The following is a 26,137-nucleotide window of genomic DNA, read 5'->3' as shown; positions in this document are numbered from 1 at the left end:
GACCCTCCGAAAAGCAACCCACCCCCCCTACATTTATTGATGTGTCTCTTCACTTTCACTCATTGTCCTGGAAAAAAAACATAAAATCTCTCGAGTGATTGGATCATTCATCACATTTTCAGAACCACTTTGTTGTAATTTCCATCATTTCTGGTCCTTTTTCCCACCATCAGCGCAGTGAAACACCCTTGCTGGCTTCCCCATTAACAGTAAAAGACTCATTGCAAGTGATTAAATTTGGTCGCACTAAGTTCCAATTTGCTATCATCCCTATGCTTGCTGTCCTATATTGGCTCCACGTGATTTTAACACTTTCACCCTGTCGGCCTCCCCTCTCCCTTTCTTGGTAATCTCCTCCAAGTGTCATAACTCTCTTGGGTCTCTGCACTCTCTAATTCTGGCCTCCTGCACATGTCCAATTGCTTCATCATTGGCATTTCCTGTTGCTTAGACTTTAAACTCTGGAATTACCTCCCTATACCTCTCTGCCTCTGTCTGTCTCCTCCTTTAAGATACTTTTAAAAACCCATCTCTCACCAAGCATTTGTTCAATTGAATCTAGTACCTCTTCATGTGTCACAATTTGTTTTATAATGTTCCTGTGAAGTGCCTAAGGTAGGACATTTTACATTCAAGGTGCTATATAAATATAAATTGTAATTATTGCTATTCAAATGAGATGTAAATTAATGGCTTAATCAGACAATTGGTGATTGTGCATCTTTTTTGATCCAAGTTTCACCCAAATCTCTCTGTTCTAGTCACCCAGACCCTCCCTCCCAAATCAATTCTTCATCCATGACCTGGGGAATCAACATCAGCCAGCAATATGACTGTGGGAACTGCTGCAGTCCAGCACCAGGGATTATTTATTTCATGCCTATGTGACTGCGTTTCTGCGGTTTGTCGTGTCTTGGAGGGACTTATGATGGTCAGGTTTCATGGCAAGCAATGTATTGAAATTAAAACTGTACGTCAAATTAACTTAGCATTCCCGGAAATCAGCCTTAAAATAAAACAAGAAAATTATTGGAGAGGCCATTGCTAGGAGAAAATGGCACCTGTTTGGTTTTTATTAAATTTAATTCTAACTGTACGTTAGAAGAGTGGTATTATGCTCAAACAACCAAGCTGAAAAGGTTTGGACTGAAAATCCTACTTTACGTGCTGGGTCAGTGCAGAAACACTGCTGTTCTTATCAGAGGATTGTTCTGTGTGATGGGGACAGGATTAAATGGGAAATAGTTAAATCAGGATTTAGCCAACTGAGCTAATTTTTTTCTCCCTGAAAGGACAGCCTCAGAGACTGTGAACCCAACGACGCACTCTGAAGGCAAATGTTTTGCTGCTTAAACAGAGCCCTCATTCACACTTTGCATAATGAGTGGCCTGGCAAATTTGAATGAGAGACTTTATTCTTTTCTCATGAACTTCAGTTCTGGGGAATCGCTGAAGAGAGAGTGTGTGTGTGCAGATTTACATTACACTGCATGTAGCTGTAATAATCTCTATTTGGTATTTTTTTTCCCATACACCTCCCTCAAATCACTCACGTTCTTCGCTGCGTTTTTAGATACCATCAAAGCGAAGCAGCAGAGTCCGAACTTTATGCCCACATCTTGTGATGACCCGTCTAATGGTAACTTCCTGCGAAGGGTCCTCCAACAACATTGCCTTTGTGCTTGCTGAGGATAACTGGGACTCAGTGTTTTACACCCAATGTGTTCGGGAACTCTATATGGAACCGGATGCTGAGTGTGAAGGGCAATTGTAGCAATCCAGGCAGACATCCGCACAGATGGTCATCCTCTGTGCACTTCAGTGGGGTTCAATGGCTGTTTCACCAGCTGATGGGATGGCAAAGCAGGGATGGTGGAGTGTTTGGGAAATGTTTTTCAGTCATCTGATGAACAGTCGAGGTCTGCATCCAGTCAGTGCCAGTCTGCAATGCAGTCACCAGCGCGAGGTTGAGTGAACTGGAACCGTATTTTTATTTCAAGCTTGCTTTGTCCATAATAATTTTGCCATTCCCAATAAAAAAATAAGTAAAACTGTGGGATCTTTGTTATGTTCCTGACACAGCAGCAAAAATAAACACACTGCAGGAGCGTGACGAAGGTTTATCAGACTGGTTCCTAGGGTGGCAGGACTGAAGTAAGAAGAGAGCTTGGATCAGTTGGAAGTAACTTCACTGGAATTTAGCAGAATGTGGGGAGATTCCATGGAAACCTATAAAATTCAAACAGGATTAAACAGGATAATGCAGGAAGGATATTCCCAATGACTGAGGAGTCCAGAATCAGGGGTCACAGTCTAAGGATACAGGGTAGGCCATTTAGGATAGAGAAGAAACGTCTTCATCAGGGAGTGGTGAGCCGGAACAAAGCAGGAACAAGGTACCAAGTTGCATATTCAGCCATGATCGTATTGAATTGCAGAGCATGCTTGAATGGCCTACTTCCTATTCCTATTTTTCTATAAACACAATAAGCAAGTTCATCTTGAATTTCAGTTGTGCGTGGGCAGGATTGTTTCTTGATCAATGTGGGAAGAAGGAGCACAGGAGGACAGGTCTGAAAGTTGGCATCAGAGAGTTGGATGCCCGGAGTTCGGCATGTTCTCACTTCTGGGCTGGTGGCTGGTGAGGGATGGGACATGAGATTGGGAGTGGAGGCCGCCTTTGTTGGTGAGGGGTGTTCATGGTTATAGTCATAGATAGAGATGTACAGCATGGAAGCAGACAGTTCGGTCCAACCCATCCTTGCCGACCAGATATCCCAACCCAATCTATCTGCCCTCAAAAGGCAAGTATGCAATTTTGGAAATTTTATTTAACATATTGAGATCCCTGACGCCAAGTAATAAACTTGCGTGTCACTGATGTTAGGGTTAGGATATTGAAGTCAAATGAAAGCCCAAACATGGTTCAGAGATGTTGGTGGCATCAATAGGGATAGGATTTAGGAATTGGTGGATAACACTCTGAAGTATGCTCTGATGTAACAGCAACCTCATTATTCACTTGAGAGAGACTCTGCTAGAAGGTTGGACTAGAAAAGCTTAAGGTAGAGGTGTCTACGGCAAGATCTATATGTCTATTGAGTCAATAAATATTATTTAATGAGAAACATGTTGAGGTATGTCCTGATCTTATCTGAATACACAAAAACCAAAACCAAACAGCCTCCAGGCAGCAGATATGAGTATGAGGATACTTTTCTTCTAATTTTTTCACAGAATGTAGGTGTCACTCAATGGGTCAGTATTCAATGCCTATCCTTAATTGCCCTTGAGAAGGTGATGGTAAACTGCGTTCTTGAACCACTTCAGTCCATGAGGTGTAACTGCACTCTATAATGCTGTTATCGAGGGAGTTTTGAGATTTTGACCCAGTGACATTTAGTGAATAGCAAAGCATTTCCAAGTTAGGATGGTGCTTGGCTTGAAGGGGAATTTGAAGGTGACGGTCCTATGCATCTACTGCCCTTGCCCTTCTAGGTAGTAGGAATTGCAGGTTCGAAAGGTGCTGTCAGAAGAGTCTTGGTGGGTTGCAGCACTGAGGGCTTACAAATGGTACACACTGCTACTACTGAGAATTGGTGGTGGAAGGAGTGAGCATTGATGATGGTGATTGAGGTTCCAAACAAACAGCTGCTTTGTCTTGGATGGCATCAAGCTTCTTGACTGTTTTTGGCATTTCACTCATCCAGACAGGTGGGAGCATTCCATCCCAGTTCTGACTTATACATTGTATATAGTGGACAGGCTTTGGGGAAACAGGAGATGAGTTGCCTCTGGAATCCCCCAGAATCTTAAAAGTGGAGAATTTGGCAATGTTAACACAACTGAATGCCAAGGGTTAATAACTGGATTCTCTTTAATTGGAGACGTTAACTGCCTGGAATTTGACAGTCAAGGATATGACTTGCCAGTTATTAGACCACGCGTGGATGATGTCTGGGTCTTGCTCATTCAGGCATGGACTGCTTCAACATTTGAGAATTTGTTAACATTGCTGAATGTTTCAGGACAAACTAGCCACATGATTCTCACCACATCCATTACCTTCAACATCCACACCCTCCTCCACTGACACTCAGTTGCAACAGTGTGTACCATCTACAAGATGCACTGCAACAACTCGCCAAGACTCATTCAACAGCACCTTCTGAATTCATAAACACTCCCATATCGAAGGACAGAGGAACACCATCACACAACTCTCCCTTCAAGGCATTCACCACCCTGACTTAGAAATATATCACTGTTCCTTCAGTGTTGCTGAGTCAAAACCCTGAAAATCCCTCCCTAAGGATGTTGTGGGTCAACCCACAGCAAATGGACTGCAGTGGTTCAAGAAGGATGCTCATAGGAAACTAGGCATGGCAAGACACAGGAGTGACGCAGCAATACCCACGTCCAGGAATGAGTAAAAAAAGCACAATGTCACCATAATGAAAAAGACAGCTGTAAAGAATGCCTTTTGTTTTACCAATGTTGCCTTGCAAAACATTTTGATTACTGATTAATGATCAAAGTGACAATGCCAGAAACTGTGATTTTGATCAAAGATTTCAAAAGGAAATTAGATGAATATTTAAGAGTGATAAATTTGTAGCAGGAGAAAAAAAACACCTGGATTGCTATAAGGAGAGACAGAATGGACTCAATGGGATGAATGACCTCCCATAAATAACTCTGCAGATGAAATCTTGTGCTCCACCCAGGGGTGGGAAAGCTTGTTGGGTATGGGAACTTAATTGTGCAGGAGGCCAAAAGTTAGGTTCCTGGCAGCAGAATGAATCCTGAGCAATGGTTTCTTGGATGTGTCCGCCTATCATTAAATCCAGCTTCACCAGAATTATACGCCCCTTTCAAATAAAGTCATTGGCAAATGTGCCTTCAGATTCACAACTGCATGTACATAGCAGGCAGCAGGTGAGGTAATCCATTTGCTGAGTTGGAGTGAATAGCCATTGTACTTTCCTCTTTGTCTGGCATTGTTTGTGTGGCAGGCCATGAGTGAATTGAGTAGCAGCAGGCAAAACGACAATCAATTAGGGGGCTCTGGGAGGGAGAGAGGCTGCAGACAAGGGGTCATGGGGGTTTCTGAGGCAAGGGAAGGTGGTAAAGAGGGAATAATGGAGGGTGGATGTCCAAGGAAGTGAGGGACGGAGGCAGGGAGGAAATGTGATTGTGCAGTTATGTGCAGAGGATTGAGGAAGAGTCTACAAAGGAAAAGTGTCATGGATGTGGTGGTCCTGTTATTGGAGGGAAGAGAGGAAGGAGAAGAGGATCTTTACAAATGGGAATGATTGGAGAAAGATGATCTTAAAGAGTGGGTGGGTGCTGCCTAGGGTGCGGTCCTGGAGTTTGAACTGAGGATACTGGTTATAGAGTGAACGGTGACAATGAGAGGCAGGAGAAATACAATATGTTGAGGGTTCGTGTCCTGGTTGATGGTCATGTCAAAGAGTCACAGAGTCATATAGCATGGAGACAGACCCTTTGGCCCAAACTGGTCCATGCTATCAATATGACCATCCACACTCACCCTATTTCCCTTCACTTGGCCCATATCCTTCTAAACCTTTCCTATTCATGTATTTGTCCAAATGCCTTTTAAATGTTGTTAATGTACCCACCTCAACCACTCTGCAGGTAGCTCATTCCATATGCGTTCCACCCTCTGTGTAAATAAAGTTACTCCTCGGGTTCCCTTTCATTCTTTCCCCTCTAACCTTAAACTGATGCCCTCTGGTCCTTGATTCCCCAACCCTGGGAAACAGTTGGAGTGCATCACTCTATCCATGCCTCCCATGATCTTATACACTTCTTTAATATCCCCCCTCAATCTCCTACACTCTAAAGAAAAAAGTTCTAGTTTGTCCAACCTCTCCTTATAACTCAGACCATTGAATCCTGGCGACATCCTTGTAAATTTTTTCAGCACGCTTTTCTAGTTTAATAATATCCTTCCTATAACAAGTTGACCAAAACTGAACACAATACTTCAACTGTAGCCTCACCAACATTCTATACAACTACAACATAACTTCCCAACTTCTATACTCAATGACCTGACTGATGAAGGTCAGTTTGCCAAAAGCTTTCTTCACTGCCCTGTCTACCTGTAACTCCACTTTCAGAGAACCGGGCACCTGAATTCCAAGGTCCCTCTGGTCCACGACACTCCCTTCGCCCTACCATTCACCATGAAACTCTTACCTTGATTTGACTTTCCAAAATGCAAGACGTCATGCTTATCCATATTAAACTTCATTTGTCATTTCTCGGTCTGCTTCCCCAGCTGGTCACGGTCCTGCTGAAACTTCTGGTAACCTTCCTCACTGTCCACAATACCGCCTATTTTAGTGTCATCTGCAAAATTATTAATCGTGCCTGGTACATTCTCATCAAAATCATTGATATTGATAGCAAACAGCAAAGGGCCCAGCACCAACCATCAACCATGGTTAGATTGGCAGGTGCTGAAATTTGAAATTAATAAAAAAAATTAAAAAGCTAGTCCAATGACCACCATGAAGCTATTGTTATAGAATCACAGAATCCCTACAGTGTGGAAAAAACCAGTTGGTCTATGCAGTCTGCATCCACCCTCTGAAGAGTATCCCACACAGACCTCTCATGCTATTCTGTAACCCTCAATTTCCCATGGCTAATCCGTCTAACCTGCACATCCCTAGACACTACAATTTAGCATAGCCAATCCACCTAATCTTTGGATTGTTGTAGGAAACCCAAGCACCTGGCGGAAACCCGTGCAGACATGGGGAGAAAGTGCAAACTCCACACAGACTGTCAACGGGTCTCTGGTGCTGTGAGGTTAATTGTCATAAAACCCATCTGATTCACTAATGTCCTTTTAATGCCATTCTTATGTGATCTGGCCCACATGTGATTTCAGACCCACAGCAGTGCTGTTGACTCTTACCTGCCCTCTAAAATGGCCTAGCAATTCATTCAGTTCAACGACAATTAATGATGGATAACAAATGCTGGCCCTGTCAGTAATACCAACAGCCCATGAAAGATTTTAAAAAATGTTCTCAATCCTATATTTCTGACTGACCAATGGCTCTCATTCAATGGAGATCCCAGAAATGCTCAGCCCAGGGCAGTATACTGACCCAACTGTTCACTGCAATCTGTTCCCTGACTCAATGATCAGTCAAGGCACCTCTGCTCTTTGGATTACTATGGTGCAGCTGGGGAGGAACTGGTAGAGGGTGTTCCAGGCATAGGCCGAGGGGCTGCTGGATATGCAACTTGGTGTGGCAGCAGAGAGTCAATTGGCATTGAATAACCAGGGACCAGGAGATTTATCTACCATCATACATTCTAATACGTCCAACACCTCCTCTACTGTGATATGGACTGTCCCCACAATGTTACCATTAACTTCCTCAAGTTCCAAGTCTTCATGTCTTTCTCCATGGTAAACAGAGATGAGAAAAATTCATTGAGGTCCTTGCCCACCTCTTGCGGTTCTACACAAAAATGTCCACTTTGGTCCTTGAGGGGTCCGATTCTCTCTCTCATTGTTCTTTTCTTAAAAATATGCTTAAAGAACCTCTTTGAATTCACCCTCATCTTCTCAGCCAAGACTGTCTTGTGCCTCCTTATCGCCCTTCTGATTTCCTTCTTCTGTAAACTCTTGTATCTCCAAATACTCCAGGGACCAGTGCCACGGTAAGCATTGGCACACAATCAAGTGTACCTAAGCACCAGATGCTGTGAATTAGCGGGTAGCCTATTCTTAATCATAAGGTTCTGGGTTCAAGACCAACTCTAGGGGCTTGAGCGTAAACTGCAAGGTCACACCCCAGTGCCATTTTGAGGAAAAGTTGCAAAAGTCTACTTTAATGAGACATTGAATTGAATGCCCACCTGTCTGTTTGGATGAATGTCAAAGATCCCACAGCCAATGTTGGACAGGCTATTTATCCCTGTCCAATATTTATCTCTCGATCAATAACACACAAAAACATGGATTACCTGATTGCTATTGAATTGCTAATTGTGGGATCTTACTGTGTAAATTGGCTGCAACGTTTCCTACATTATGACTATGCGTCAGAAAATACTTATTGCTTGCAAAGTGGTTGAAGGTATCAGGGAATCATTGAGAGGTGCTATATAAATGCAGGTCCTTTACTTTAATGCAAACAATCATCTCTGATTGTTCTTTTAATTTAATAAGTTAAATCAGTTAAAAATAATGAAAGCATCATTATTGTTGGAGTTATACAGACCACAAATGTTCATTTTTCTCCCAAGTTCCTGAATTTCTTTGTAGTCAGTGTGACTGGAACTGGATTAATGGAGTGCTGTGATCCCAATCACCCCCCTCCAGCTAAAACATAAGGATGAGGAGCTGTCCAACAGAGAGACTGGTTACTCCACAACCATTTAGTGGTCAACTGGACATTAATAGATCAGAGGTAGGACTTCAGGGACAGGAAATTGCCTTGCGGAGGGCGACTGCCCAATCAGATGGAGAAAGTCCTGCAGTTACAGCAGCACCACTGTGAGCAGTGGCCACTGCTGGTACTGCACCCTGGAATTGAGGAGGTGCTCAGCACTGAATCAGGACTCGACCACTGTTTGCTGGGGGAGTGGTCAATATCAGAACTATGCTGGCAGGGCCTACATATAGGCTGAGTTATTAGGGTTTGAGAGGCTGGGCATGGGGCATATCTGGAGGGTTTGGTGGGTTACTAATTTGGAAGGGGAGGAGGATAGTTTGTGCTGCAATAGGGGCTGTTAAGACCCTGGAAAACCAAGTAGGTTGGCCATTTGGCATAATTCTCTCCCACTGCCAGTTAATGCTCAGCAATGGTGGGATGAAGCCCCTAAATTGACAGCATTTGTCCACTTAAGTGCTTGAACTGACCCATGGGCAAGTGGGCTGTGTGATGCCACCTAACCAATTCTCAAAAATCGCTGACCAATTGTCCTTTTGGAAAGGTTTTGGTCGGAGCAGGAATGGAAAGGTACGTGTGAGCAGAGGAGTGTCAAATCCAGCCCCTGGAGGTTGGAATATTTCTTGCAAATATTTTGAGGGAAAGTTGATCTTATAATGTATATTCTTTGAGGGTAAAATGTTTGTCAGGGTGACTCATTAATGGCTTGAATTCCTGATTGTGCCTAATTTCTCCCCTAGCCTTTCTCCATCCACTCCCAAACCGAATGCCCACTTAAACATGGCATTAAACATTTAATATGTTAATCGAGGTGTGACATTCACTCGCAGCCCATTGCACAATTGGTTAAAAGCTGGGTGCTGGGAGCAAGATACGCTCCTCGCTCTGGGTAGAGGTCAGCCTAATGACCACTTTGTGACAGGGAACACTGCACAAATAAGATTTTCCAATTTCTTTCCCTTGGTTCTGCGTCAATGCTGAAACTGTTTGGCACTGAACTAATTCAATGACATCAAGGGCTGTTTTAATACAACCTACAATTGTTGCATTGTTGAAACTTGATGAAAAACCGTGCAACTTACTTTCATTGGAGGCATGGATACAAATGTTTTAACCTCAGTCTTCAGTTAAATAGGCTCCTTTAGGAGTCAGCTTTTAAAGCTGGAATTTGTTTTTTGTGCAAGTGTACACGTCTTAGATAATTGTATAAATTCTATGTTAAATGGAAATTTAGAGTGTGATCTTATTCATTTGTCTACGCAAATGGGGAACAAAAGCCCCAAGAGGGTTTATAATGCTCTATTCAGGACAATATAATCTTCTTTAACTTAAGGCATAGACAGACGTACATAGCAATAAATTAGCAGTCACTTTAACATTCAACAAATAAGCAACCAGGTTTCTGATTAGGACTTTTAAAAATGTTATCCCTGAATGATGCTGGCAAGGCTAACATTTATTGCCCCCTAATTGCACTGGAGGAGATGGTGGTGATGCACCTTCTCGAGTACAACAGGGTGGTTTGCTTGGCTATTTCAGAGGGCAATTAAGAGACAACCACATTGTCATGGGACCTGGCTCACGTGTAGACCAGTTTGGATAAAGACAGCAGATTGCCTTCCTTTAAGGCCATTAGAGAATCAGCCTTTTTTAAAAAAAATATATGTTCTGTATACCTACACGAACACCATTATTCATAAGAACTTTTTATTCCAGATCCATTTAATTAATTGATTTTAAATTCCCCAGCTATTGTCGTGGGATTTCAAACTATCTTTAATAGATCATGGTCCAGCCCTCTCGGCTACTAACAATATAATTACCATCCTTACACATCCTGCGGATGTTCTTCTACATCTTAGCCTTACTTGCACTTGTTACTTTGAATATGTAGATACCTTGGAGAAATTGGGACCGTCTCCCATGGAGCAGAGAAGCTGAGAGATTTAGTTGAGGTGTTCAAAATAAACAAGATGTCTGGACAAAGTAGATAGGGAGACACTGATCCCACTGTTGGAAGGATTGATAACCAGAGGACATAGATTTAAGGCAATTGGCAAAAGAAGCAATGACAATATCGCTGCTAGTTAGGAATGCAGTGCCTGAACATGTGGTGGAGTCAAGTTCAATCAAAGTCTTTAAGAGAGAATTGCATTACAATCTGAGAAGGGAGAAAGTGCAGCACTATGGGGGACCAAAAAGGGTGGTTGGGCCATGGGTAAATTGCTCCTTAGGACAGTCAGGACAGGTATTGTGGGCTAAATGGCCTACTTCTGTGCTGTAACCATAGTGTGATTCCCAATCGCTTTGGTTTTGTTTACTCCAATAAGTGAAGGGAGTGTTGGCTGTGTATTTTCTGAAGCAGGCTTCTAGTTGCCAGCTAACGCTGTGTTTGTGTTCCACAGTACCCTTTCAACAGCCAGACACCGAGGATGGAGCCATGCTTGATGAGCAGCACCCCAAGGCTGCATTCGACACCGGTCACACCTCGCTGGCCTGAAGTGCCTGCGGCTAACAGCTGTTACCCCAGCCCCACCATGCATTCAGCACGGTACAGCAACTCGAGTGAGATGTACACGCCCCTGGTTCCCCGGAGGAGTGCCGAGTACGAACACGCACAGCATTTTCCCGGCTTTGCCTACATCAATGGGGAAGCGACCACTGGGTGGGCCAAATAATTCTCTCCTGCAATAATGACCGTATCTAGACAGTAGAAATACTGTCCCACAAATAATACCTGGTCAACTATGAATTGCCACTGAAAGCAACGCATGAAGAACATTTTTTGAAACATGTTCTGCCAGTAGGGATTTAAAGAAACGCCTGGTGATACTAGCACCTCTGTAAAGCTGAGACTGATCAATTGGATCAGAAATGATGATCTGGGAGGGTGGGCTAATTTCTTCTTCTAAGTTGTGCAGTCTGCAATGTGGACATCTGCACATGTAAACTATTACTTATTTCTTTAACACATGGTCATGCTCTCTTTGGGATTTAACATTTTTTACCTTGTCTAAAGTTAAAGGTACAAGTGGAGATCCATGAGATCACCTCACCAACCCTCCACCGAATGCCTCGAGGAGATGTTGACCCCAGGAAGGGAGTGTGGCTCATTGCCTGCCCACCACCAACAAACCTCAGCATCTCATTCCCAATCATCAAGAGAGACTTATTGCTCCCTGTACCTGCCTTTCCTCCTCGCTACTGTGATGGTGGCAACTTTTAGGAGACCTCAGTAATGCCTGATGTCCTGCAGAATGCAAGGGGCACTGCACTTTGGTGTACTTGCCTTTCCATGCTGAAGACCAGCAACATGCTGCCCACCAGATTTTACACTTGGATGTAATCCTGCTCTATCTGCACTGCACAACAAGAAGAGGTACAGTACTGTGGGCATCAGACAACATTTGCTTGTGTTTTTGCATAGCCACATAAACTCTTAAGATTGTTAAAGCTGTGCCTTAGAAACCATGTTGTGTATGTGTGAAAATATGTATCTAATTTTCTATTGTATTTTTGACAGACTATTTTGTAGAAATAATATTTCTTTAGCCTGTCTCTCTAGTGTGTGTGTATACTGTTTTTGTCATGTTTAATTAACATAGTACCTGTATGTTTTGCAATTACAAAATGCGGTCAGCAGATTTTATGGACATATTACCCTATGGGTAAGGAGAATAATTGAAAGATAACACAAGAAACTCTAGGCTTTTTGTTTTGTAAATAAAAGCACTGATAGCACCAAGTGTGGTAACTATGGCTGTGGATAAATTTGAAGTACATAGTATTATTTGTACAGATGTGCAAGATATATGAAGGCAATACATTCTCAAAATGCAAATACATTTTTAAAAAATTACCCAGTCTTTACTGTTCTTAATATTGTGACTGTTCTGTAAATGCTTGTGGCCAGAAGTGTATTCCGGGGATGGATGGTTGAATGAGATATTAATTTTCTTGACCAGATGGGCTACAAAATCAGAGGTTTCTCAGTACGGTGTGCACGTTTGTGATTCAGTTTCTCGCCTGTTCATTTAGTGATTACACTGCATTTGAACTTTCCTGTAAGATTTGCACATGCATATTTTGGTGTGTTAACTTGCTTCCTGATCACAACAGAGGCTCACTTCATCCCCATAGGAGAAGTGGTATTAGGAAACTTTCAAAATTATTTACACATTTTGCAAATAGAGAAGCATTTCACTGACAACTATGTTCTTCTTTGGACAGGGTAGAGAGCCAAGCAGAAAGCCTTGTAGGTACAGAGCAAAGTAATTCACCCATTTTTGATTTCCCTTAGCAGTACCTTTTAAAAACTCATGATGTAATATAAATTCTGCCCTTCTTCTCTCAGGTTCTTCTGCCAATAATCTGCAATCTATGCCCTCTGGTCAGATACTCTCCTGTCAGTTGAGGAAAAGGTGAGGACTGCAGATGCTGGAGATCACAGTCGAGAGTGTGGTGCTGGAAAAGCACAGCAGGCCAGGCAGCATCCGAAGAGCAGGAGAATCGATGTTTTGATGTTGTTCATTCCTGATGAAGGGCTTATGCCTGAAACGTTGATTCTCCTACTCCTCAGATGCTGCCTGACTTGCTGTGCTTTTCCAGCACCACACTCTCAACTTTCCAGTCAGTTGAACCAATTTGTCCTTATTTACTCCCTTCATAATTTTGATTACTTTTCTTAAACTTCTTGTTGGTCTTCTTTGTGAAAATAAAATCCCACCTTTTACAGAATCCCCACTTAACAGGAGAGCTTGGTAACTGGAGCTATTTAATATAACTCCTCACCACCTTCTCCAAAGGCATGCCAACCTACTCAACAGAGAATAGCAGTGTTAGAGCCCCCAGGAATTCAATCTGGTTGTAACACTCCCATTAAGATAATAACTTCTCCTTAATTAAAATGGTTCAAATCCAGCCAAAGATAGCTCAACGAAAATAAAACAACGGAGTTTTGGTGAAATTTTTGTTAATGAATTTCTCTGTGGTCAGTGTGACAATTTTCGCATTTTACAATTATTTTTAGTTTGTGCTTGCATATGAGAACAATTCACTACAATTTTGTATCACATAAAATCATACAGCACGGAATAAGTCCAATTGCCCTGTTGCAATTGTACTTTACTAGCTCTTTGAAGGCGTTATCTAATCAATCCTACTTCCCTACTCTTTCCCTAGAACTCTGCTCATTTTTCCTTTCCAAGTATTCATTCAATTTCTGATTCAAGGTAATTAAATCTGCTTTCATTGCTCTTTCAGGCTGTCCATTCCTGATTATAATAACTTACTGTTCAAACCACTATTGTCCTTAAATTAGCCACCAAAATATTCAGGACTAATTTTGACGATCTTTGCAATTATCCAATGATTCATTATGCAGCTCTTTCAAATTTTCAAATGATGTATGAATAAATGGCGGGACAAAATTTCATTCTCGCAATGTGGGTAACATTGGCTGTCCAAATGTGCCCTCAGAAAATATTGGTGGAATGTCCTTTTGAATCACTATTTGAGGTTGAATTCAACTGAGAGCCCTCCTAGAGGACAGGCAAGAGTCAGTCATGTTCGGTATGGGACTGGAATCACCTACAGAACAGGTACATCTAACAGGTTTCTTTCCCTTAACGGCATAGGGAATAGAAGCAGGAACAAACCATTCAATTTCTTGAGCCCACTCTGCCATTCAATGAGATTAAGCCTGATCTTTTACTTCACTTTCCTGCACTATCCTCATATCCTTTGATATTTTAAATAAGTAGGAACATATTGATCTCGGTCTTGTACATGCTCACTCACTGAACCTCCACAGCTGTCTGGGGTAGAGAATTCAAAAGATTCACTAGAGAGTGAAGAAATTTCTCATTGCAATTCTACATGGCCAATCCCTTAATCTGAGCTCATGGTCTCTGTTTCTAGATCCCCAAATCAGGGGAATATCCTTGCTGCATTTACCTTGTCAATCCCTGTAAGTGTTTATGCATTTGAATTGAATAGTTCATTCTTCTAAACTCCAGAGATTGTAGTCCTTGTCTATTTAACCTTTCCTCATGGGACAGTTCCCCTATCTCAGGCATTAGTTTGATGAACTTTTGTTGCACTCCCTCTATGGTAAATGTATCTACCTATAAATTAGAAAATCAAAACAGCTCACAATACTCTAGTTGTAGCCTCACTATAACACTATATAATTGCAGTAAGACATCTTACTCTTTTATTCAATTTATCTCGTAATAAAGACCAACATACCGTTTACCTTCTTAATTGCACATTCACTTTCAGTGACTCATGAACAAGGGCACCCAAATCCCTTTGACTTCCCAGCCTCTCACCATTAAACAAATACCCTGCATTTCTGTTTTTCCTACTGAATGGATAACTTCACATTTCTCCTAATTTGTATTCCATCTTCCAAGTTTTGTTCACTCACTCAGCTTTCGAAACCCTTTGAAGGTCTTTGCATTACCCTTACAATTCCCATTTCCAGCTAGTTTTGTGTCGTTTGCAAACTTAGAAATAATTTATTTTATTCCCAGTCATCCAACTCATTGATATAGATTATGAATAACTGGGACCCAAGCACTGATCCTGATGTTACCTTGCTAGTCACAGCCTGCCAACATGAAACTAACCTATTTATTCTTACTGGAGAAAGTGAGGACTGCTGATGCTGGAGATCAGAGCTGAAAATGTGTTGCTGGAAAAGCGCAGCAGGTCAGGCAGCATCCAAGGAACAGGAGAATCGACGTTTCGGGCATAAGCCCTTCTTCAGGAATGAGGAAAGTCATTCCTCATTCCTGAAGAAGGGTTTATGCCCGAAACGTCGATTCTCCTGTTCCTTGGATGCTGCCTGACCTGCTGCGCTTTTCCAGCAACACATTTTCAGCTCAGTATTTATTCTTACTGTCTATTTTCTGACTATGAACCAGTTCTCAATCCATGCCATAGATTTTAACTAATCCCATACAATCTAATTCTGATTACCAATAAGAGCATATTTAAGGTAATTATGACAATCTGACAGTTTAATGGACACTTATACTAACCTCATCTTCTTATTTCCAGAGTTTTAAAAGCTAATTTCAATTCTCTGCCTGCCACAGCGGGATTTCAATCTGTATTCTCAGAATAACTTGTCCAGTAGTAATGACTCCACTACTGTCCTTGTAAATAATGAGGAACAATTAAATCTGATTCAGTGGAATTTAACTTTATAATACAACTGAGTTAACAGGAAGCAGTTGTAGTTTAGTGTTGCTGATAGCGTGTAGTGCTAATATAATTCAGCAGTAATCTAGAGGTGAAAGCTAATATTCTGGGATGTGGGTTCAAATCTCACTGCAGCAGTGGAATTTAGCTTCAGTTAATAAATCTTGAAAAAGAAGCTAGTATCAGCAACCATGACAAGTATTATTAGTTATTTGTAAAAGAAACATCTATTTCACTAGTGTCTTTTAAGCAAGGAAATCTGCTGTCCTGACTTGTTCTGGCCTACATGTGACTTTAGCAATGTGGTTAGCTGATATCTGAAATAGCCTAGCAAGCTGCTCTGTTCAAGGGTAGGTAGGAATGGGGAACAAATGTAGGCTTTGTTTAGAAGCACTTATATCCCACGAAATGTAAAAGTGTAAAATATGTGTTGCCAATTCCGAATTGTGGTTGAGAAGGTGATGGTGAGTTGCGTTCTTGAAGCTGAAACAACTACATATTTCCAAGTCAGGATGATGTATGGCTTGATTGGAAATCTGAAGGTGGTGGTGTTCTCCTGTAGTTGCTGTCCTCGTTCTTCTAAGTGGTAGAGGATGTGGGTTTGGAAGGTGCTATTGAAGGAGGCTTGGTGAGTTGCTGCAGTCCATTTTGTAGATGGTATATATTTTATATATATATATATATATATATATATATATATATATATATAATCTACAAAATGGTTCTAGTGTGTGTGTGAGACATATAATATATATATCACACACACACAAGTCAGTGTTCTCAAACTACTGTTCTAATGCAAGGCAGCTGATAATGTTTATTCAGGCAAGCTATTCATCATTCTCAATGAGTTGGAGCATAAGGACAGAAGCAATATAGGCAAAGGTATCCTTACAAGGGGAAATTATCCTATGAGCTTTTTCCCTATGATCCTTCCTCCCCCCCATAATGTGTGTTAGTAAGCTTATTTCTCATTCTTCTCAACACCAATGACTTCAAGCTGAAGTCATGGCTAATGTCATCTAGGAAAGTCGGAAGGTTATGCTGAGTCTCCCTATGTCTGACCCAGAAAGCTTAGGTTCAATTCTCACTTGCTCTGGAGGTGTGCCATAACACATCTGTAACAGGCTGCTTTAAAAACCTCTATACTGAAACAACCATTGTCTTTTTGGAGTGGTAAGCAAATGAGGGGGATATGAGAAGATGGGGTTCACTTCTGAGCAACTGCTGAAGCTGATGGCTCTTCACGTGTTCCGAAACCTCCTGCTACTTTTGAAATGCCAAGAAGCACTGACTTTATTTGAAAAGACCTGGGATGCTTGTTATTTAGGTTCCTTCATTTTAGCATTTGTAAATTACCATCAATAAAATATTCTGCTGCTTTTGATCGCAGCTTACAAATGTATGGCTTACTTATAAAACAAAACAAAATGAAAGGACACAGAATGCTAAGGTACCAGAAGTTAGTAACCATATAAAGGCAAAATTTATTTGTTAAAGAATTTAAAAAAGAATGACAGTGTTCATTTCAGGAGTGTTAAGGGTTGTAATCTTCAATTCTGATTATGAAATAAGGTGTTCACTCTGTCTGACATCACACAATACCACAGTAGAAAGGGGAATCAGTCACTAAACAGATCCTAACTAATGAATCTGCAACTCTTCATATTATAAGGATTGCAGATCCGAGATTCATTCCAGACTTTGAGAGCCACTTCATGGACACCATTTCATTTCCAGGCCTTTGAAACAAACCAGCTTCTTTAAGCTTAATTAGTCAAAAAGCACAAAAAGCAGGACTTTAAAAAAAAATTGTGCGTCTTCTAATTATGAGAGCCCTTTGAGGATGTGTCCAACTGACTGCGACACTGCAGTCTTGGAATTAATTGAAAGGTGAGTGAATAGTTCACCCATGATTAACAGCAGAATGCAGACAAATGTAAATGCAGCTAAGCCTACAAATAAGCTTTCAATTTTCCATTGCTGCATCATTACACAGAACCGAGCACGAAATATTGCAACTAGGCAGTATGATAAATTGCATTTCTTTAGAGAAGAGCTAAATGATTTAGAGTAAAGTATTTTCTCGGTTCCTAAAGCGTTATACTTGAAAGCTTTCATATTGTTGATATTAAAAGTAAACTTGTACAGTTTGCTAATTACATTTTGCCCATCTAACCACGTCCCTTTGACATTCAATGACATTACCATTGCTGAATCCCTTCCACTACGAATGTCCAGGGGACTGCCTTTGACCAGAAACAAAACTGGACTTTCGATATAAATATTGTGGCTGACAGCAAACCCAAAACAAAATGTTAAATGTCAATCTGCAATTAGAGAGCACTTGTTGAGATTCCTGAGTATGCTAATGCTTACTGTAACAAACAAATTAAGACGATCACTCAAGCTCTTAAATGCCCAGTTTGCAATTATAGAATTAATGTACATTCATAGCTAAGGATCCTTTCTCTGTAACCATTAAGTTCGAGCCTTGACACTTATGACCTGGAAATGGGGGGAGCCTATAGTACCTGGGTACTTGCTCCATAGCAAAACCCTGATCCCTTTTCTCTTCTAGTATAAATTGTGATCATTTAAATTTGGTAAACTTGTATTTGCCCTGGTGAGTGCAAGATGAACTGCATTGGGAACATGTATATCATTTAGACAAGATTCAACAAATGTAAGATTTGTTGTCGGTCCAGATTTGTTATCCTATACTTATATTCATATTTGTAACTCCATTTGTCATTGGTAAACTATGATAAAGGAACTATACAAATTCAAAGTGGTTCTACATTGCTCGTAAAAGTCATTACCAATTTTGTCAAACCTATGTACTTCATTAGAGTTTTATTTTCTGACTGCCATAGTATACCATACTATACAAGATCCAAAATCAATCCTTAAGTGCCTGAGCACCAATTCTTTTCAGAAATTGATCAATGAGGACACTGATGTTATTGAGTAAACAGGATGCGAGTTTGATGTTAAGAAAAGACACAATGACCTTGGAATTTTGTTGCTTTCAGAATATTATTTTGTTTTTTTTCCTCAAAGTGTGATGCAGCAAATTGAATGGGACCCTTGAGATGTGATAAATAGACGCAACATGAGGGTTTTATTGTTTGTGCAAGTTTAACTGGGATTGGGGGATAAGGGAGGAGAGATTGAAGGTTTGCACATGATTGCTGAGAATGATTTGTGGAGGGTACAGTCCAGCGCAGATTGGTTGAGCCGAATAGCCTGTTTCCATGCTGTGTTTCTACACTGTGTTCCGTCAATTTCTGAATAGCCATGATGTGGAGGTGCCAGTGTTGGACTGGGGTAGACAAATTAATGGCACACCCACAGGACTAAGGTGCCCAGCAGTTCCCCTACTGTTTAAATCAGAGAATGTTGTAGATACAACACATGATGAATTTCAGTAATTCATTAAAAAACTTGCCACATCTTCCACAGTCATGTGTGAGAAGTCACATGACAGAAAGTTATAGTCCAACAGGTTTATTCGAAATCAAAAGCTGTCTGAGCGCAGGTCCTTCATCAGGTGAGGTGTCACACAGGTGATACCTGGTGTCGTGTTTCACACAGGTGTCATGTGACTTCTGACAATTCCTGAAAACTCATTGGCAAATCTGTTTGTTTAATCATTCAATTTCCATGAGGTGTTGGTGTCATGTAAAAGTTGAAGCTACTTTCTCCAAACCTGGGATTAGTGTCTAAATAATGAACGTACTAATCTTATTCTGGGATTTCTCTGATTTATTGTTGAAATAGCTGGTAATATTAAACAAACCCATTGTTATGAAATAATTGACCCCCATAATATTTAAATTAATCTAATTTGTCAGCAGTGTATTAAAAGTTGATGAATCCAATCTCTACCTTGCACTGTAGACTGGAATATGAACATATGAAATAGGAGCACTGGGAAGCCATTTAGCCCTTGGAACTTGCATCACCATTCATTAAGATCATGGCCACTCTATTTGTGTTCCGAGTGCCACATTCCTTTCTATTCTCAATATCCTTTGATTTCTTTGCCTATCAAGAAGTTATCCTGATGAAGGGCTTATGCCTGAAACATCGACTCTCCTGCCCCTCAGATGTTGCCTGACCTGCTGTGTTTTTCCAGCACCACACTTTTTGACTCTGATCTCCAACATCTGCAGTGCTCACTTTCTCCAGGAATTTATCCATCATTGCCTTAAAAATGTTCAGTATAAAAACTGCTTTAATTTATTGAGCTGTGGACTTTAAAATGGGAAAAAGTATTGCTTTAAACCACAGAGACTGGGGAAGATGTGGCAAGTTTTTAAATAAATTACTGAAACTCATCATGTGTTGTATCTACAACATTCTCTGATTTAAGCAGTAGGGGGAATGCTAGCCACCTCAGTCCTGTGGGTGTGTGTCCAGTGCCATCAATAAGCCCCTTCCATTTTCTTCTGAAGCTGAGTTCTAAAATCGCGCAATCCTTTGTGAAAAAAGTATTCTTCACATCTCTACTCTAAAAGGGCAACCATAACACTAAAAGTGTCCCTAGTTCATCCACAAGGGGCAACACCTTTTCCATGTTCACCTTGTCATGATCATTCAAGAACTTATACTTTTCCAGTCAAGATACCTCTCACTCTTCTAAACACCAGTGGAAACAAGCCCAGACTGCCCAACCTATCTTCATAACACAACTAACTCATAGCAGGCATCAATTGAGTAAACCTCTTTTGAACCACCTCCAATGCATTTACATCCTTCCTTAAGTAGGGAGACCAAAACTGCTCACAGTATTCAAGACATAAAATGATGTAACAATTTGAACTCATCAATTTAAACAGTGGAGCAAAATTGGGAATCGAACCCTAAGATTAAATGGTTAGATCACTTGAATTAGGACAGACTGAAGGTAATTTTATGAACATTAACTTTCAGGTGTCTGTGAAGGTTCTTGTGGAGCAGAGGTGGTGCCCTCCAACACTATGACTCTGGGTCAAAATGCTTTGGTTTAGTTCCCACCTTCCCAACAGGTGTATCATGACATATATGAACCAGTTGATTAAAAAGGATCTATGCAGGCAGTTGTAATCGATAGGTTAGTTAATATGCACGACAGGGACTCTACCCCAAGAAATGGTCAATTGAAACATTTTATGTGTAATTTTGAAAAAGTAAACAAATATGTGGTCAGACCACATTTGGAGTATTGTGCGCAGTTTTGGGCCCCATATCTCAGGAAGGATGTACTGGCCCTGGAGTGTGTTCAGAGGAGGTTCATGAGAATGTTCCCAGGAATGAAAAGCTTAACATATGAGGAATGTTTGAGGACTCTGGATTTCTACTCAATGGAGTTTAGAAGAATGGGGGTGGGGGGGGATCTAATTGAAACATTTAGAATACTGAATGGCCTGGACAAAGTAGATCTTTGGGAGATGTTTCCATTGGTAGGAGAGACTAGGACCTGAGGGCATAAACTTAGAGTAAAGGGAAGACCTTAGAATGGAGATAAAGAGGAACTTTGTCAGCTGGAGAGTGGTGAATCTATGGAGTACATTACCACAGAAGGCTGTGGAGGTTGGGTCATTTAAGACCAAGATAGATAGGGTTCTTGAGTATTAAGGTGATCGGGTTTCGGGAAGAAAGCAGGAGAATGGGATTCAGAAACATATCAGCCATGACTGAATGGCAGAGTAGACTCAACAGGCTGAATGGCCTAATTTCTGCTCCTATGTCTAATGGTCTTATAACTTTTTTAATGATAAAAGTTAGGAACTTGGAAAATTTTGGTCATTGTACTGTTTCAATTTAAGGGGGTTGATTTCCACTGCTACTACTACAGAGTGCAATTGTTAAATATCAGTTCACTTACTTGTGTCTGTTTCTTTGGCTTACAGTGTGTCACATGTGCTTAGATTTTAATTTCACATTGGCCTACAACCCTGCCATCCCACCCCAGGATTTAATGACAAGGGAAGTCTTCACTGAAGCAGGAGAAGATTGTGGGAAATGTGTCCTCTTTAAGGAGTGTTCATATTTCAAATGTGAGGTGTTGCTTTTTACATTTGGTGCAGATGGGATACTCTTAATGTGGTGTGAACATCATTATTTTCAAACATCATTCAAATACGAGAGAGTTTATTAGCAAAGTGTGAAAAGGACTCAGCAAGGGGGAATGTGCAATGAAAGGTGCATGAGGCGGAATGTATTCAACCTCTTGGCAAGCTGTCTCTTTGGTGGTGGGGTCAATGACCTCCAACACTATGACCTTTGACATGAGACCTAGTATGTCTGTTATAACTGACCCACAAATCCATGAAACTCACAGCCAGACATCACTCAGAGGGGTTGAGATAAAACAACTGCACATGGGAAAAGCACACAGCGTGCACTGCACAAAATAAGCACTGTCACATTACTCACCGGAGGTAAAACTTCTTCTGCCTGTCCCCTTCAAACCAGCATTAATACAAAATTGTCTTTCTGATTTCAGCAGGCTGCTGAACTGTTAAATGTGTTGCTCCAACAAAGTGGGCAACAAATCAGATTTGTTTCTGACAGGAGACTGGATGATGAGTGACCTACACTAATCCCATCAGTGTAATCAGAAACAGAGATCAATGGCAAATTTACTGTCTTAAACTTATTTAGCAGGCAATGATTTTTTTGTAAGATTCACCGCTTCAATTAGTCCAGCTACACTGCATGAAACCTGTGGTTGCTTAGCTCTCACAGTGATATTTATATTACTGCCCTGACTACAATCATTTCAGCAGCTTACCGGTGTAAATTCAGTACTGTTGTGCAAGTTCTGATCTGAAGTCAGTGCAGATCCAGTGGGAAATAGCTAAGAGAGCCCAATGATAGATTATCGCACACCACTTCAGCTGTCAGCCCTGTGCTCCCAGATCCTTTTTGGCTGCTAGTGGTGGAACTCTGGTCAGGTGAGTCTATTTGTATTAAGGCACACATATTCGGAAATATTTCAGCTTGAGCAGGTGACCCATTCTTATATCCACGTTCACTTATCTTTGAAAATTGTATGGAATAGAATCAAACTGAACACGCCATCTTGCCTTTGTAACAGCTATCCAATTTAATCAATTTCATTGCTTTGCTTTTTCATTATCCAAGAATTTATTCCTTTTGAGAGTGTCTAATAAATCTGATTCCACATCCTTCAAACAATGCATTCCAGGTCACAACTACTCCTCTACATAAAATCATCCTTCCTACCCCGCCTCTAAATCTTCAACCTGGAATCTGTGTCCTTTGTGTAACTGACCCTCCTGACAATAGGATTAGTTTTTTTTTGTTACTATCTCCATTGAGAAAGCAGTTCTCCAGCAGCCTCACAACCAAGTTCTCAAGGGCAATTAATAATGGGCAATAAATGCTTCGCTGTAACATAGTTTGATGTTGTTATTGAAGTCCATGGCCTAAGCCTAATAGCCAGAGGTGTATTATAATATCATTGCTGCATTCCAAAGAATAGAATCATTTTCACCAGTTGTTAAACAAAAATGAAGAATTAGAATTTATTGGGCCAAGGCAATTTTCAGACACTGGTTAAGGCAACTGAGTTCAGGAGTTAGGCCCCTTACATATGGTGGTGCTTGCTTTAAGAACCCTTTGACCAATGGGACCAGTTTTTAAAAATTCACTTCTACGACATGGGCACTCCTAGCTGGACTAGCCCGCTTACCCCCCACCACAGTTGCCCCTTGAGAGGGTGGAGGTGAATTACCTTGGGTTGAAGTGGAATAAATTCAGCAGAGCAAGAGGCCATTAGCCAAAGGATAATTACATTTTTTTGGAAGTTTCATTTTGAAGCCTGAAGGAAAAACAACATCCTCAGGATCAAAATCCCTTCCCATTGTCCTTCCTTCTACCCTTGCTTCTCCCTTACACACATAATACCGAGCTAAGACAAAGTAAATAATAAAAGTGTTTGGAATTTCCTTAGAATATTTGCAAATTGCCAGCAAATTTGTAACAGGAAAAGTTCTGAGGGTATTCTGGCTGTTGTTTGTATCCACAGTAGCAATCTGTTAGTGTAGTGCTTGTGTGTCTGTTGATTGCTTGCTACTCTCTGTCTGTGATCGGTTAATTGAATTGAGTTGAATTGAATTAACTTTATTGTCACTGTACTCAAATGAGTACAGTGAAAAGTTTATACGTTGTCACTTACAGCGCCATCTTAGGTACAAAGGTACTTAGGTGCAATCCTTAGTTACAGGATAGAGGAAAGAAGAAAAAAAGTGACATTACAGCTATACACAAAAGATCAGAAAAAAAACACTGTTTGGCGGCATGGTGGCTCGCTGGTTAGCATTTCTACCTCACAGCACCAGGGTCCCGGGTTTGATTCCAGCCTCGGGCAACTGTCTGTTTGGAGCTTGCACATTCTTCCTGTGTCTGCGTGGGTTTCCTCTGGGTGCTCTGGTTTCCTCCCACAATCCAAAGAAGTGCAGGTTTGGTGAATTGGCCATGCTAAATTGCCCATAGTGTTCAGGGATGTGTAGGTTAGGTGCATTAGTCAGGGGTAAATGTAGAGTAATTGGGTAGGGGAATGGGTCTGGGTGGGTTACACTTCGGAGGGGTCAGTGTGGACTTGTTGGGCCGAAGGGCCTGTTTTACACTGTAGAGAATCTATAAAAAAAAGAAACAAAGTTAAAAAGACAAATATCATAGTTAGTCTCGGCAGCAGACCAGCACAGGGAACCTCCACGTGGTCTGACCGCTGGCTGCCAACACAGTCTTCACTGGGCCGCTCTTGCACTGGGCCGCTGGTTGCTGGCCTCCCTGCTCTGGCTGCTGGTGTCTCCGCTGACCATCGATGCTGCGTTTAGGGTCTAGGCCGAGAGAAGGGAGGAGTGGGGAGAAGGAAAAGAATGGATGGAGTGGAGGATCTCTGGCTGGAGCATCTTACTCCGCTGTCAACTTACTGGAAGTTAAACTTAGAAAAATTCAGCAAAGTTGAAGAAAAATGAGCTATATGCATGGAGAAGACACTTTAAAGCATTGCATCACACTCTAGATGAACAAACAGAAGTTGGTGTACCGTATCCATATATGTTTGAAACATAAGACACATAACAAACAGCACCGTTCAAATTGGAGTTCTCCCCAATGTCCTGATTAATATCTAGGTTGAATTTTTAAGGTGAGAGGAGAGAGATTTAAAAAAGGCATAAGAAGCAAATTTTATTTACACATGTGGAATGAACGTCCTGACGAAGTGATGGATGCAGGTACAATAACAATGTTTAAAAGACATTTGGATGGATACATGAATAGGAAAAGTTTGGAGGGATATGGGCAGGCTGGTAGGACTAGTTTAGATAGGGATTATATTTGGCATGGACTGGTTGGACCAAAGGGTCTGTTTCTGTGCTGTATAGCTATATGACTCTATAAGTAAGCAGCAGCAAAAGCTGGTTAACTGGTCATTCACCCCGTTGGTCATCTTTAAATTGTAAGGCTCTGAATTAGAATCCCATTCCATGCTTGAACATAAATATCAAGGCTGATAATCCAGTGAGTGGTACACAGTCAAAGCTGTCACCTTTTAGATAAGATGTTAAATTGAGCCCCTACCCTCTTGCTCAGGTGGACGTAAAAGGGGATGTGTTGCCGGACTATTAATCCAGAGACCCAGGTAATGTTCTGAGGATCCGGGTTCAAATCCTGCCATGGCAGAAGGTGGAATTTGAATTCAATAAACATCTGGAATTAAGAGTCTAATAATGACCAAGATTCCATGGTCAATTATCAGAAAACTCCCATCTGGTTCACTAATGTCCTTCAGGGAAGAAAACTGCCATCCTTACCTGGCCTGGCCTACATGTGACTCCACACCCACAGCAATGTGGTTGACTCTCAACTGCCCTCTAGGCAATATAGGACAGGAAATAGATGCTGACTTAGCCAGCAACGCCCTCATCCAATGAATAAAAAAAAAGCCTTGACACAATATTTGAAGAGCGTGACCACTCATCTACCACCATGCCTTCACCCCTGTCCCCTTACTTCATTTCCTGGGAAATATCTATCCCTTAATTGAAGTCACTAACAAAGATTGCTATTTTTGAGCTCTTCCTATGCACAGACTGGTAGCTATGTTTTCTTCAACCAGTAATTCACTGGGGCTGTAAAGCATGTTTAGATGTCTCATAGTCATGAAAAGTGATAATTAAATGCAAAACTTTCATCCCATTATGTGGGGCATTGCCTTACACAGAATGGTTGCGATGTTCTCTGTAGTTTATGGTAACTTTGCTTCATCATAGTTTGTTTCATACAAAGTGTTGTGCAACCCACCGGAGAGATGTCTTAAGAGCTATAAAAATGCAAGCACTTGTGCAGTTGTTTTACACTATATCATGTGAAATTACATTTAATATTTCACTGGTGTATTGTATGTTTGTCCCCATTTAAGGGAAGAATGTTATTGCTCAGAAAGGAATTTTTTTTCTTTT

The 26,137-nt window shown here is 41.1% G+C and overlaps 1 protein-coding gene across 3 annotated transcripts in view; it reads left to right on the top strand.

Moving 5' to 3' along the window:
• rfx4 (regulatory factor X, 4) overlaps positions 1–12,264 on the top strand; it is a 140,709-nt gene extending 128,445 nt beyond the window's left edge. For all 3 annotated transcript variants that reach the window (XM_043708852.1, XM_043708851.1, XM_043708850.1), the window contains exon 18: positions 10,853–12,264. In XM_043708852.1, coding sequence (XP_043564787.1) covers positions 10,853–11,125 — 273 coding nt within the window. In that variant the 3' untranslated portion in view covers positions 11,126–12,264. The remainder of the gene's footprint in view (positions 1–10,852) is intronic.
• Positions 12,265–26,137: the final 13,873 nt, after the last annotated feature.

This window comes from Chiloscyllium plagiosum, chromosome 19 (genome assembly GCF_004010195.1).
Source record: "Chiloscyllium plagiosum isolate BGI_BamShark_2017 chromosome 19, ASM401019v2, whole genome shotgun sequence".
Classification (NCBI taxonomy): Eukaryota; Metazoa; Chordata; class Chondrichthyes; order Orectolobiformes; family Hemiscylliidae; genus Chiloscyllium; species Chiloscyllium plagiosum.
The sequence above is the reverse complement of the archived record's forward strand: the minus strand, read 5'-3'. Positions and strand labels throughout refer to the sequence as shown.